Source organism: Coffea arabica, chromosome 8c (assembly GCF_036785885.1).
Source record: "Coffea arabica cultivar ET-39 chromosome 8c, Coffea Arabica ET-39 HiFi, whole genome shotgun sequence".
Taxonomy (NCBI): Eukaryota; Viridiplantae; Streptophyta; class Magnoliopsida; order Gentianales; family Rubiaceae; genus Coffea; species Coffea arabica.
Window position 1 is genome coordinate 19,773,329 of NC_092325.1, and position 14,653 is coordinate 19,787,981.

At 38.4% G+C, this 14,653-nt stretch overlaps 1 protein-coding gene across 2 annotated transcripts; it reads left to right on the plus strand.

The window, feature by feature from the left end:
• The first annotated feature begins 1,168 nt into the window (after nt 1-1,168).
• On the plus strand, nt 1,169-14,146 carry LOC113706495 (DDB1- and CUL4-associated factor homolog 1-like). 2 transcript variants are annotated; one of them, XM_072063764.1, is made up of 15 exons: nt 1,171-1,593; nt 3,973-4,054; nt 4,217-4,333; nt 4,455-4,633; nt 4,735-5,623; nt 5,704-5,801; nt 5,932-6,355; nt 6,550-7,146; nt 7,228-7,407; nt 7,543-8,103; nt 9,976-10,086; nt 11,069-11,187; nt 11,297-11,847; nt 11,956-12,917; nt 13,164-14,146. In XM_072063764.1, exons 1-15 carry the CDS (start codon nt 1,346-1,348, stop codon nt 13,839-13,841), a joined length of 5,796 nt encoding a protein of 1,931 aa, XP_071919865.1. In that variant the 5' UTR covers nt 1,171-1,345; the 3' UTR covers nt 13,842-14,146. The 2 variants fall into 2 exon arrangements, with proteins under 2 accessions (XP_027084209.2, XP_071919865.1); XM_027228408.2 differs by having other exon boundaries at nt 1,169-1,593; nt 11,297-12,917.
• The last annotated feature ends 507 nt before the right edge of the window (nt 14,147-14,653 follow it).

Sequence of the window (14,653 nt, forward strand, 5' to 3'; positions counted from 1 at the left end):
GATCAATTTGTAATATATGGATGATAGAGAAACTTTGTAAATTTTATCAAAATGAAGTTGCTTAAGTAAATCATTTTAATCTAAACCTTATGCAATTTTTGGCAATTATGAAAATGACTTATAACTCAAACTTTATATGTTAAAGATAGTTCTAAAATTTTGATCTTATTAGGTTGAATTAATCTGTATATCGTCAATGCTGCCACTCTAGCAATTTTTAGAGTTAAGTCAGGTCACGATATGGAACCGATTGGACAATCCTTTCAAACTAACCACATTTTGTATATATGATGACAACTTAGCTACAAACATATATAGAAAAGGCTTAATTACAATATACCCCTTACAAAAATTACTAACTCGCAAGTTATCCCCTAAACTACTCATTGCAACACTATTACATTTGTCATACTATGATGAGTAGCGCGTTTTTTATTGCTCCTTAAATTTGGAATTTGATTGAAAAAATTTGCAAGTTTTAGAGTCATTTGTTTTTTTTTGGTATTAATGTAATGCAAATTGATAGTGAATTAGGTAGTGGTACTATATAAGATACTTATATGTGTTTTGGGTAACAACGTTTTAATGACCTAATTTAGTTGTTAAAATGTTAGATATATAATCATAATCTTATTAATTTGAATGTCAAGCCTTCCCTTTCTTCTTGCAAACAAGGTAGTACAAAAAATCTATGAATTTGAAAGTTGGTAAAATTGGCCTTACTTCAAATATAAAAAAAAATCGTGGATATAATTTATAATTTTTAAAAGACATGGTGCAATGGTAAATGCTTTAATCTTATACAAGTTTAGCTTTTAGCTATTGAGAAACTACTGAAACATGTAATATTTTTTACATTTTATTTTCTTTCTGTTAAATAAAATTTTCTTATTTAATTAACAACAATGAGTATTCATTTTTTGCTTTTGTATTTTTAATCCCTCAAGGGCAAATACCTTTTTTTTTTTTGAAGGCCTAAAGGACAAATACTTGCTCAACGCCTTTCCTCACTTTGCAAGTCATGGAATCCTTGCATACAAAATATTGAAAAAGTAAAAGCACGTCATACACATTTGTGATAGTTAAAGGGGTGATATCGCAATTAACCCAAAATGAAAGCCATACATTTCCCTTTCCTTTTCTCCCTCCTTCCTCTCTCTTTTTCCTCACACACTCGCAGCTCTGTTTCTGTCTCTCAATATTTATTTATACTTTTAAGAAAACTAAAACCAATAATCAGAGCAAAATTTTTCTCTTTTCTTTCATCGGGGGCGCGAAATTCTTCTTTCAAAATTAGGGATTTCTCTGTTTTCTTCTTATAATTGAACAAATACAGAGGTCGGAAATGGAGGGCTCGGCGTCCAGGGATGAGGCTCGATCGGAATCGGAGCCGCAATCATCGGTGCTGGGACGAATAGAACAGCTTGGTGAAGGAGACGGGGAATCGCAGCAGGAGGAGAGAGGAGAAGATGAGAATGAAGTGTTGATATTGAAGACGCACGAGTTGATGGACAGAATCACGGCCAACGCTGAAAACCCTAGCCCTTCTATTCTCCACGCTCTCGCTTCTATACTTGAAACTCAAGAAGCCAAGTAGGTGGACCTTTCGCTCTGAAGCTTGTACGCATATCTTAGATTGGAAATTTTCTTTTGAGTTGTTAGAGGGCAGTAATTTAGTGAAATGTGATCATAAAGAACTCCATTTTTTTTGGAATTTAACTCTACTATCTGTGAGTGCGTACAAAAGGTAATATATGTTTGGGCTATAAATAACTCAAAGTCGCGCCTTTGAGTAACTGGGCAACAGAGCATGTCTATTTGACAAATTTTACCCAGTGAACAATACTTCCTCTTTTCGTGGCTTCTAAAAATGAGATTTGGAATAGTGCATAAAATGATATGATGGATTTTGTGTTAGTGATTTATAAAAGAATTTGAATAGAAACAACTTAGAGGAGATATTTCATGATTGGTGGTATATGATGTTTGATATTTAAAGAGAAAATGCTCTGTATTATGGCAAAGGGAGTTGGCATTTTGGTTGATTACTTTATTGGAAAGGAATATTATTCTGGGATTTTTCGTCCTTTATTGGTTGTATGGTGATGGGAAAAAAGTTAGTTGGTTTTGATTGTTAAGTTAGTCGATTTTGATTGTTGGTTTACTAGCCTGTAGGATCATTGACAATTAATTCCATAATTGTAGTAATGGCTGCTAGAAAGGAATAGCTCCTCTGTGTTGGCGTGCATTTGATTTTGATTGTTGGTTTACTAGTTTGTAGGATCATTGACAATTAAATCCGTGATTGTAGTAATGGCTGCCAGAAAGGGATATCTCCTCTGTGTTGGCATGCATCTTTCTTGTCAATTTCTTACTCATCTTTTCTCTTTTATGTGAGAAATTAATTGCTTATTCATTTTGACATGTGGCATCAAATATGTTAAGAAAGCAGAATGATGCAAACCCGGACAAAAAATTAAGGACACTAATGGATGAGAAGATATTTGAGACTGACAAAAATTTAATGGATTCAGGACTGAGATTCTGATATCTCTGGTGTGTTTTAATGTGCCTTGTCTCTAGCTGCCTTGCTTGGTAATTGTTGCCTGCCTAATAATGATACACAGTAGCAGCTCTATATAGCAGCGGCACTTGGAAGTTTAAGGGTCAGGCATGTTGGAAGTCCAACGGATGGTGGCCTATCTTAGTATCTATTTCTCAAGTGAGGTTTACTATTTGTTGTAACTTAAGAGACTATTTATTGCATGTATTAGTTTCCTCAAATTAAACTGACAATATGAGTGAAGAATTTTGAGAATGCCCCAATTGCTGATGTGAAGCGGAAGTCCTCTCCTTCCCTTCCCCCTTTGTCTTTGTATCTCAAGTTTTCGGTTCCAGTATCTATAAAAGTTATATTCTATAAATCTAGCTTCCACTCAAATTTTGCTTAGCGAACAGTCTATCATGTAATTATCTCTGCTGAAATAATAACACTTGATTAATTTATTGAATTCAAGTATGGCAGTGCCTTATTTTACTTCATTCTTTTGGAACAAGCACTTAGTTCTCCATTATTCTATGTAACTTTCAAACTTGAAATTGTTTTGGAGGTCCAGATTTTTGTTGTCAGATTGTCTCCCCTGAGTTATTGCACTTTAATCTTGACTATTGGGAAATGCGATGAACCTTGAAATCAAAGTTGTCATTCTGGTTCCACCTGTTTAATATTTTCTTCAGAAGTTTAGTTTTGTACTCCTCTCAAAATGGAAGAACAATTGCATGTATATATGATGCAGTAGAGATAGTGCTGATGGGAACTTGGTTTTGATTTTTTCCCTGATTTTATCAGAAAGAGTGATTGAATTGACTTTTCAAAATCATTTTAAGTTTGGCTGACAGGTGACTAAGAGTATATTAGGCTGTGCAGTTACTCTTTCAGTAATGGGAAGGAAACAGGAAGCATTATGAAAATCTCCTTTGGCTTTTTCTAGTATTCGTCAAGTGCAAAATCCAGTGACACGCTTTTGAAATTATTAAGCAAGAGTGATTATAATGTTGGTTGTTTTTCCATGGGAAGACTACTACATTTATGTTTGTTCGAGATTGTTTGGTTCGTTGATTTTATGATTTGTTATGAAAATAATCATGATTGGAAATTTGTGATAGTTGATTGTGGAAATAATAATAAGTGAAGAAAAGCAAAAGCAAAATTGGAAAGTTCCTTTTTGGGAAGAGTGGCATGATCAGGATTTTATGGTGGAAATTGAGGTTTGGATGCAAATTAGTGACATGGTATGAAGTGTGATGGATTTTATCTGCTTTGTGCAGAACTTGGGCTCTTGATAGAGAGAAATTCAGAAAGGACTGGTTTAGCCTATACGGATACTTTGAGATTAGCTGTTAATGAATTGTTTGCGTACTCATTATTTGTTTTAATTGCTTTTCAAACATTGTTTTCTTTGGCTATTGTAGATACATGGAAGACGTAGGCCATTCCTCTGCAAACAATGGTCGATCTTCTCACAACATTGGACGTCTAGGGAATCTAGTTCGGGTTAGTCTTATTGATTCCTTTTTTCAATTTATCTACTTTTTGCATTTATTGCATTTGGATTGAGTTTGTTATGTAGTTGTATGCTTTTTGTGTGTCATGTTGTATTGTCCTATTTCCCAGAACAAGTAGCAAAAGATGCTGAGTTTTCATGTCCTGTTGCAGGAAAATGATGAGTTCTTTGAGTTATTATCAGCTAAGTTTCTATCTGAAAGTCGATACTCAGTTTCTGTACAGGCAGCTGCTGCAAGGCTTCTTTTTAGTTGTTCACTTACTTTTGTGGTATGTAGTTGATGTGTTTCATCGATTCAGTTATTCTTCTTTTAGTTTGTGTTATGCTTATGCTGTTCTTGTTTTAGCTTGTGTTGTCCATTACTTAACTTTTGGTAATCAATGAATTCAGTATCCACATGCTTTTGAGGAAACTGTTATGGAAAACATAAAGGGTTGGGTGATGGATGAGACGATTAGATTATCTGGTGATGATCATAACTGGAAAGATGAATCAGGAGCGAGGAAATGCTCGGACTCTGAAATGTTGAAAACCTATTCTACAGGACTTCTTGCTGTATGTCTTGCTGGGTATGCTTTAAGGCTGTTTTTTTTCCCCTTTTTGTTTTTTTTACTGTATTTTATTCTGCACCCTATGAAAGCCCATGCTATAACCAAGCTGATGATTGTAGTGGTGGTCAAGTGGTGGAAGATGTGTTAACTTCAGGATTATCAGCCAAACTCATGAGATATCTGCGTCTCCGGGTTCTTGGGGAGGCAGGCACAAGTCAAAAAGACACAACTTCTCAGATAGAGAGCAAAAGCTTTCCTGCAACAGCTTGCATGAGAGGCAGAGAGGATGTTCGAGGAAGAGTGCGGCAGGCTTTGGAGAATTCTCATTTTGATGTACCTAGAGTACTAGAGGATGGAAGCAGTGATGATCAACTTGCTGATAAGGATCTCGATAGAGGCTTGGGTAGGCCAATAGATGAAGAACATTGGGTGGATGGAGAGCCACCAGATGTATTGGCTGCAGATAGTGATATATATGATGCAGAAACGGAAGGTGATGAGAAATGGCATGCTTGGGACTTACGTGATGGAAGGACCAAGGCTGGTGGCAGATCCTCAAGGGAAGAAGAATCTGATGACAGTGTTAGAGATGAATTATCACGTCGCAGGACCAATCGTGGGACTTCAAGATTAAGAGGAAAGGGAAGGGCAAGTGAAGGTAATTTGGATAATGAACAATCTTTAACTTCTCCTGGCTCTGCTATTAGAATTGGAGGATTGAACCGGAATATCAGGGACAGGAGTGTGCCAAGAAACCAAGATTTGAAAAAAAATTCAGACAGCAAGAAGAGCCAAGGACGGACTGTTACAGATGGTTTTACCTTAGGGAGAGACGAAAGTGATGACTGTTTCCAAGGCTGTGTAATTGGCTCCAAGAACATTGCTGATCTGGTAAGGAAAGCTGTCGTAGCTGCTGAATCTGAAGCCCGAGCAGTCAATGCTCCAGCAGAAGCTATCAAAGCAGCTGGTGATGCTGCTGCTGAACTTGTCAAGAGTGCTGCTTTGGAGGTAAGCTTTACTCTGTTCTCTGTAATTTTCATTTTTTGTAGGATGGACTTCTTAAAGTCTGTTAGTTCTCATGATCTTAGGAATATAAAAAGACAAATAATGAAGAAGCTGCAGTTTTGGCTGCTTCTACAGCTGCATCCACAGTTGTTGATGCTGCTAATGCGGTTGAAGTCTCAAGGTTGGTTATAAATTCACACAAGATATGTTCAGTTACCAATTATTGACACTATCATGGTCTTTTACATCTAATTAACACTGACCGGTCATAAACTTGATTTGTTTTTCCCTATCGTGCATGTTATCTGTAGAACTACAACCGCTGCTGATGGTGATTCAGCACCCTCAAAAGCTAAAGAAACAGAGACTGATGAGGATGTTAATGAGTTCTTCTTGCTAGACAGTGACTCTCTTGCAAAGCTCAGAGAGAAATTTTGTATTCAGTGTCTTGTCATATTGGGAGAGTATGTTGAAGTACTTGGACCTGTGCTGCATGAAAAAGGTGTAGATGTCTGTCTTGCATTGTTGCAGCGAAGCTATAAACACACAGAGGCATCAAAAATTGCTCTACTCTTGCCTGATGTGTTGAAGCTAATTTGTGCCCTGGCTGCTCATCGGAAATTTGCCGCATTATTTGTGGATCGTGGTGGGATTCAAAAGTTGCTCGTTGCTCCAAGAGTTCCTCAGACATATTTTGGTTTATCTTCCTGTTTGTTTACGATTGGCTCTATCCAGGTAATTGTTTATCTTCCTGTTTGTTTACAATTGGCTCAATTTTGGTGATAATCTACTATTGTTAGATCAAATGACTTTTTCCCCCTTCTAATTGTTTTAATATCCCTTTTCACTTGTGCATCTCTTCTGAATATTCGTACAACTACTGTCTTATTCGTGGAAAGTTGGATTTAACTTGAGAAATGATCATTTAGGGAATAATGGAGCGTGTCTGTGCACTTCCGTCGAATGTTGTCCATCAGGTGGTTGAGTTGGCCCTTCAACTTCTTGAATGTTCCCAGGATCAAGCCAGAAAAAATGCAGCTTTGTTTTTTGCTGCTGCATTTGTTTTCAGAGCTGTCATTGATACTTTCGATGCTCAGGAAGGATTACTAAAAATGATTAATCTGTTGCAAGATGCTGCTTCAGTAAGATCTGGGGTTCCATCTGGGGCAATAAATAATGCTGGATCTCTTCGAAGTGACAGGCCTGCTACGGAGGTGCTTACCTCCTCAGAGAAGCAAATAGCTTATCACACTTGTGTTGCACTACGACAATATGTTAGGGCGCATCTTATTTTACTTGTGGATTCAATTCGCCCTAATAAGAACATGCGCAGTGCTGCTCGAAGTATTCCAAGTACTAGGGCGGTGTACAAGCCCCTTGATATTAGTAATGAGGCCTTGGATGCTGTATTTCGGCAGATACAGAAGGATCGGAAACTTGGTCCTGCATTAGTGAGGGCCAGATGGCCTGTTGTGGACAAGTTCTTAAGTGCTAATGGGCATATTACCATGTTGGAACTGTGTCAGGTATATCAGTCAGTCCTTCAATTTCTATTGGTTCTTTTTCATTTTACTTAATTCTGCAGAAAATATTTGCTTATTTTGTAGGCTCCACCTGTTGAGCGGTACTTACATGACTTGCTTCAGTATGCCTTGGGTGTTCTGCACATCGTCACTTTAGTACCATATAGCCGTAAACTTATAGTAAATGCCACCCTAAGTAACAATCGTGTTGGTATAGCTGTTATCCTGGATGCAGCCAATGGCGCTGGTTATGTTGAGCCTGAGGTAAACATTTCTGCACATTCTTCTTCCCTCTCACCCCTGGCTTTGGTTTATGCTGGATAGAATTATATGCATTTATCTTGGTTGCATTGTTTCTAATGGAAGTTCACATGGGAACACCATGATCTCATCATGCAGATTATTCAAGCAGCACTTAATGTCCTTGTCAATCTTGTGTGCCCACCTCCTTCAATCAGCAATAAACCATCAGCTGCTACACAAGGACATCAGTCTGCACCTGTCCAATCTTTAAATGGTCCGGAGACCAGAGACAGGAACTTGGAACGAAGTATTCTTGATCGAGCTCTAAGTGTGGCTAGTCAGAATGAACCTCGTGACCGGAGTGGGGAATCTACCTTGGTTGATCGAGGTTCCACTGCCATAGTAGGTACTTCGTCTGGGAGTAATACTTCTCAAGTCCCAGTTCCTACTGTAGCTTCAGGATTAGTGGGAGATCGTAGAATTTCCCTCGGTGCTGGATCTGGGTGTGCTGGCCTTGCTGCTCAACTTGAACAAGGATATCGGCTAACCAGAGAGGCTGTTCGTGCCAATAATGGTATCAAGGTTCTTCTTCAGCTCCTCCAACCACGGATAGTTACCCCTCCTGGTGCCCTTGACTGTCTACGTGCTCTTGCGTGCAGAGTGCTGCTTGGTTTGGCTAGAGATGATACAATTGCACACATACTAACAAAGCTTCAGGTAGCTTTATTTCGTATTTTGAGTTGTTATCTGAAGCTATTCTTTTAATCTTTATCCTTCTTTATACAAGATAAAGTTGCCTTGTGAATGAAGTCAAAATCAGTCATATTATTTTTTCCCTATGTAGTAAAGCTTAGTGCTTGCCATTTATATCTTCGTGATTTTGTCCACTGTTTTTTAAAATGCCATTGTAAATTGGGAATGAAGTCCTAACATTTTTTTTAATCTTTTGTTGATTTTTATTTGGTATATATGTTAGCATTTCATTTGAAGTGTGCCTTATGCTTATTGAATTGTGCAAATTTGCATTTGCAATGGACACATCGTCCTACTTACTGGTGGATATTTGAGATTGGTTGTCTCTGTGCATTGGTTTTTATGGTACGAATTCACCTTCTTGGTGCTTGTGATTCTCCTTTTTTATTTTTTTGATGAAAGGAGCTTACTGAGTTGTCAGGGTATGGCATATATTTGCTTCTCAAACTGGCTGTTGTTACATAAAGAGGAGTATCTGGGTAGCATCTGATAATTAGATTCTTTTTATTTTATGTTTGATGCTAATAATGCAGATTCTGTAGGTTTCTTTTAAGAGTCAGCATAAGGTAATTGATTTTTGAGATTTCGTGTTTACTGTCCAATTTCATAGTATTGTCGCATCAACATCAAAGTAGAAAATTGTGGCCTCTCACGTGATTAACCTTCTGAGTTATTTGTTTTCTATTATGTATTAAACTTCTTTCACCTGAGGTGAATGGCTTGATACTTGGCAATGCTTTTCCATGAAGTGAAATTATCTTTTATCCTTATGCCCTGCTTTAGAATTAAGTTTTGAATTTTGGCCATAGGTTTTGGCTTTTTCTTGGTTTTTGCTGCTTTTTAGGTGCATTCGAACGGTTTTGAAAGTTAAATGAGCCTTTGGTCCATAGATGGTCCATATTTGGTCCGTAATCTATGAAACTGAAAAAGTATGATTGACACATGTTCAGGGCTTGGATCTGTTGCAATTGGATTAAGAACATACCTCAAGCCTAAACTTAAATATCAAAATTGGGGAAGTTTGAAATCACAAATTTACTAATTATGTGGGGTTTTGTAGCTTCTCTTAGTGCCTGCATCCTATTTCCTCGTTTCTTTTTTTTCACCTTTTCATGAATGTCATCGTGCAAATTCAAAATTTCCTTCTTGCATTTGTCATTTCAGAACCCTGTTTGCATGGTTTTGTTGCATAGTTTCCTTTCCTGCTCCTTTTTGCACTCAATGTGCTTTGGTACTGTGAGCGCCTTTGTGTGACATTGATATAACATTCTTGTGGTGTTGAGAAAGAAAACAATGTCTTTGGCATAAAGTAGGTGAAATTTCTATAAATGAATGCTCTCTCTTTTTTTTTTTTGGAGCACTGTTTTCTTATTAGAAGCAAAGTCTAGACTGGGTAGTTGAGTTGTTTCTCAAGAGATTTCGGTGAGAAGTGCTTATAAATGCAGATAGTATGCCATAACACCCTCTACTCCCTTGCAGCCTCTTTTCCCTGCCGTTGTTTTTCACTCTTGCTTATGTGAAAACAAATTGGTTGGTTGTTGTCCCTTCAACTTTGATAGACAAGTTTTAATGCCACAATGAGCTTGGTGACTTTAAACAGGGTTTCAAACTCCATTTTTATGCTAGGGACTTGGTTTTGATGAGGTATTTGACGGTTGGCTTTGCAACCCTATCCCTAAGTATGCAATCCAACAAATGAAAATTCTCCAAAGTAGATAAACATCATTTGAAATCTGTTTTAAACTCTTTCAATGATATTGATTGTGAAACTTAGCTATTTGGGTGCGAGATTAGTAGATTACTTCTATGATGTCTAATTTTCAACTTGTATTTCAGGTTGGAAGAAAACTTTCAGAACTTATTCGTGATTCAGGGAATCAGGCCCCTGGTAGTGAGCAAAGTAGGTGGCAGGTGGAGCTTTCACAGGTGGCTATTGAGTTGATTGGGGTAAGCATTAAAAATACTCTCCATGAGGAAGTAATACCAAATGCTGCTATGTAACCCCCCCCCCCCCCCCCCCTTCCCAAAAAAAAATATAAAAGGGAAAAAAAGGGGCTGAAGTGACAATGGTACGAAGCTTACGCATGTAGGAATGAAACTCGTGCATGCATTTAGTGAAGAAACTTCACCTTGCACATTTCATGATGCTAGTAGACAATTCAGTTCCGCGACAGTGTTTTAGTCGTCCATTTGTTTAAAAATGGAATATGCTTGCTTAGATAGCATGTGGATCAGAGCTTTAAATGAATGTCCCATGTGCGTTAAGACCTGTAGCGTATAGAGAAAACAGTATCCTTGAAAGATTTGGGCCATGGTGGATCAGCTTGTACGTATTTTCCAATCGATGTACACATGAATGTGTAATTATTTCTTAAGAACAAAGCTTTTTAGTTTTTCGCACTGCTGGTAAATGATGTACTTTGGTAATTTTGATAGTACTTTAACTGGATATATAACTTTAAGACTTTGATTGCATGCCTTTTGAGGGGCCTGTTGCCATTCAACTTTATTGATTCTCTTATATACAATTTAATGAGCATTAGAAAACTGGTTTCCATGTGATAAGGGTGATTCAAAATTGTTGCCATAAGTGCCTGGTAGTGGCTTAGAAAAACCTTCTGGATTATAAGCTCTCCTGATTGAAGGGTTCTGCCATGTCATAAAATAAAATTGTTTACCCTTTGTTCTATTGAGAATGTAGAAAGGGATCGCCCTTCATGGTATGCTCCATGATATCATATTTGCGAATTAAACTGCTTTTTAACCTTTGGTAGTCTTCTTGCAAGCTTGGGTCTCTTTTTATGCCATACTTGGTACATATTATTGTTTATGAAATGACAGTTGAACAGGATTAAGAAGATATTGTAGAGCTGGATTTGTTCTTTGTACATGGTAGATATGTTATGTGAAGCATTGCTGTGTCCTGTAGGTTGTAACAAATTCTGGCCGTGCAAATGCATTAGCAGCAACTGATGCTGCTACTCCTACATTGAGGCGCATAGAGAGAGCTGCTATAGCTGCTGCTACGCCAATTACATACCATTCCAGGTAGCTGACCTGGCTCTTATCCAAGAAGTACTTTTTGTAGATGAGTGTTAATTCTTTTTTCTTCTTCTTGTTTGTTTTTATCATGCAACTTTTGAATTCTTAATTACAGGGAACTATTGCTTCTTATACACGAACACCTACAGGCATCTGGTTTGGCAGAAACAGCAGCTGTACTTCTAAAAGAGGCTCAGTTGACACCTTTACCATCTTTGGCCACACCAGCATCCCTGGTTCATCAGGCATCTGTGCAGGAATCTTCATCTATTCTGACTCAATGGCCATCTGCTAGAGTTCATTGTGGATTTATGTCGGATAAACTAAAACTGACATATCGGGAAGAGCATTTGGGCTTGAAAACTGATTCAGCTGTTTCCTGTTTGAAAAAGAGGCCTACGACTTTATCTTCTCCACATGGTCTTCACTCTAAAGCTCAGGTTTCTGCTGAGGACTCCCCAATATTGTCGAGTGCCAAAATTAACTTGACTTCTAAAAGATCATCTACAGCTGTAAGTGCTCCTGGAACTCCATCTGTGTCTGCTGTTAAGTCCAGTGGGGATGTCGATATCCAGTGTAAAACTCCAATTGTATTACCAATGAAACGTAAGTTGACAGACTTGAAGGAATCTGGGTTAATGTCACCCGGAAAACGACTTAATACAGGTGATTATGCATTACGGTCTCCAATTTGTATTACATCTGGCATGCTTCGCAAAAGCAGCCAACTGACTGATGGAACAATGTTTTCACCACCTAGTTCTTCTTTAAAAGATCATGGCAGATCATTGCCAAATTGTGGACCAGCTGAAGGGGATGAAACCCAGTTTAGTGGTGCTCAATTTAGGCAAATGGTTCCTACAACCCAGTATGGACTTACAAATGAGCCCCAACCATCCAGCTTGGAACGGTTAACCCTTGATTCTCTTGTTGTTCAGTATCTAAAACATCAACATCGGCAGTGTCCGGCTCCTATTACCACATTGCCCCCTCTCTCTCTCCTACATCCTCACATGTGCCCAGAACCAAGACGAAGCCTTGACGCCCCCTCAAATATGACGGCCCGCCTTAGTATGCGTGAGTTTCGAAGTATGTATGGTGGCATTCATGGAAGCCGTAGAGATCGTCAGTTTGTTTATAGTAGATTCAGGCCATGGCGAACCTGCCGCGATGATGCTGGTGCCCTTTTGACTTGCGTTACTTTCCTTGGAGACTCTTCACAAATTGCTGTCGGAAGCCATTCTGGGGAACTCAAAATATTTGACACCAACAGCAATTGTGTGCTTGATAGCTGCCCTAGTCACCAGTATCCTTTGACGCTTGCCCAGTCATATATATCTGGAGATACTCAGTTGATTCTTTCCTCCAGTGCCCATGATGTGCGGTTATGGGATGTATCTTCAGTTTCAGCTGGGCCCAAGCATTCATTCGAAGGATGTAAAGCTGCGAGGTTTAGCAATTCAGGAACTGCTTTTGCTGCTTTATCAACAGAATCATCCCATCGGGAGATTCTCTTGTATGATATTCAGACCAGCCAATTGGATCTAAAGCTTACGGATACGTCAAACAATCCATCAGGTCGAGGTCATTTGTATTCTCTTATTCACTTTAGCCCATCAGATACCATGCTTCTCTGGAATGGGGTCCTATGGGATCGCCGAGGTTCTGGCCCAGTGCATCGCTTTGATCAGTTTTCTGATTATGGTGGGGGTGGCTTCCATCCTGCTGGGAATGAGGTATCTGACTACCTTCTTGACTAGCTCTAATTTAGAGATAAATTAGTCAGTAGCCATACACCCATATGATTGAGATAGTAGCTTTTCTCTTTGCTTAGCTGTCAATCTTCAATTGTTTTTTATTCTGTGAATATGCACATATTCCTGTTTTTATCTAGAAAAATGTGGAAGTGTATATGCTGAGATTGCTTTATCTACATTTTTGTTCCTTTACTTTTTTCTTATTTTTTGATGATTATTTAACAGGTGATCATAAATTCTGAAGTCTGGGACCTCCGGAACTTCAGGCTTCTCCGAAGTGTGCCATCCTTAGACCAAACAGTGATAACTTTTAATGCTAGTGGGGATGTGATTTATGCAATTCTAAGGAGAAATCTCGAGGATGTTACTTCAGCATTTCAAACTCGCCGTGTTAAACATCCTCTCTTTGCGGCTTTTCGAACTGTGGATGCTGTTAATTACTCCGACATTGCTACAATTCCTGTTGATCGCTGTGTTCTTGACTTTGCTACAGAGCCAACCGATTCTTTTGTTGGGTTGGTTACAATGGATGACCAGGATGAGATGTATTCCTCTGCTAGGGTATATGAAATTGGTCGTCGGAAGCCAACTGATGATGATTCTGATCCAGATGATGCTGAGAGTGAAGATGAAGATGATGATGTGGATGAGGATGAGGATGAGATATTGGGACCAGATATTGACGAGGATGGTGATAGTGATGCAGATGATATGAGCAATGATGATGAGAGCGTGAGTGAACTCGAGGATGATGAGGAAGAAGACGGTGATTTTATAATGGATGATGGGGACTTTGAAGGTGCAGGTGGGATATTGGAGATTGTGGCCGAAGGTGACGAGGAGGATGATGATAGTGAGGTGCTTGAATCTCTAAGTAGCGGGGATGAGGAGGATATGTTGTGATTAGAGTGGTAAGAAGATTAGTGGGAGGGGTCAGAGTAGGTGCATGCTCCGAAATGAGCAAATTTTTGTACACTATTTGATAATTAAACTTTTACACAGAATCTTGTAATCATCTTTTAAATGGATTTTCCTTTTTGTCTTTTAGGGTTTAGAGATTAAATAGGGGAAGTTAGAGATGATTATGTTGGGGAATGTTCAAATTTTGCGTTGTTAGCTCTGATTTTCTTATTAAACTCAAAGTTAGCTAAGGACAACTGTTGATATGTTTCCAAGTGAGTTTTTAATAAACGATCATCTTTGCTCAATGCAACTACTTAAGCGTGCATGTGTGCGTGAACCATTCATTTATGAATGCTCATATTGGCTTCAATTAACTGTGTTTATCAACAGCCTGCATCATAGATGTCTCAGATGTGTTGTCCAGCTGAACTGCCGACGCCATTGGATTCGTAATTGAAAGATGGAAGAGTTAAAAGAGTTTGTTTGATTAGAATTCTCAGATGTAATCACCAGCTGAAGGCATTGGATCCGTAACTGGAAAACGAATTGATGAAGAATTCTCAGGTGTGTTCAGTTCAGATCCGTATGAAGACATGAACCCTAGGTGGAACGAGAAAAAGAAGGAAAAAATGTAAATAGCGTGATCTACAATTCTAAGATAGATATGTTGTCATTGGTATGTATATACTAGGTGAAACCAGGATGCGTACGAGCATGTATAACAATTTTAGTTAGAGAACAGATACATAATGAATCCATAACAATCATTTATATATAGCTATCAAGCCATTTTAGTAGTGATTATACACCTT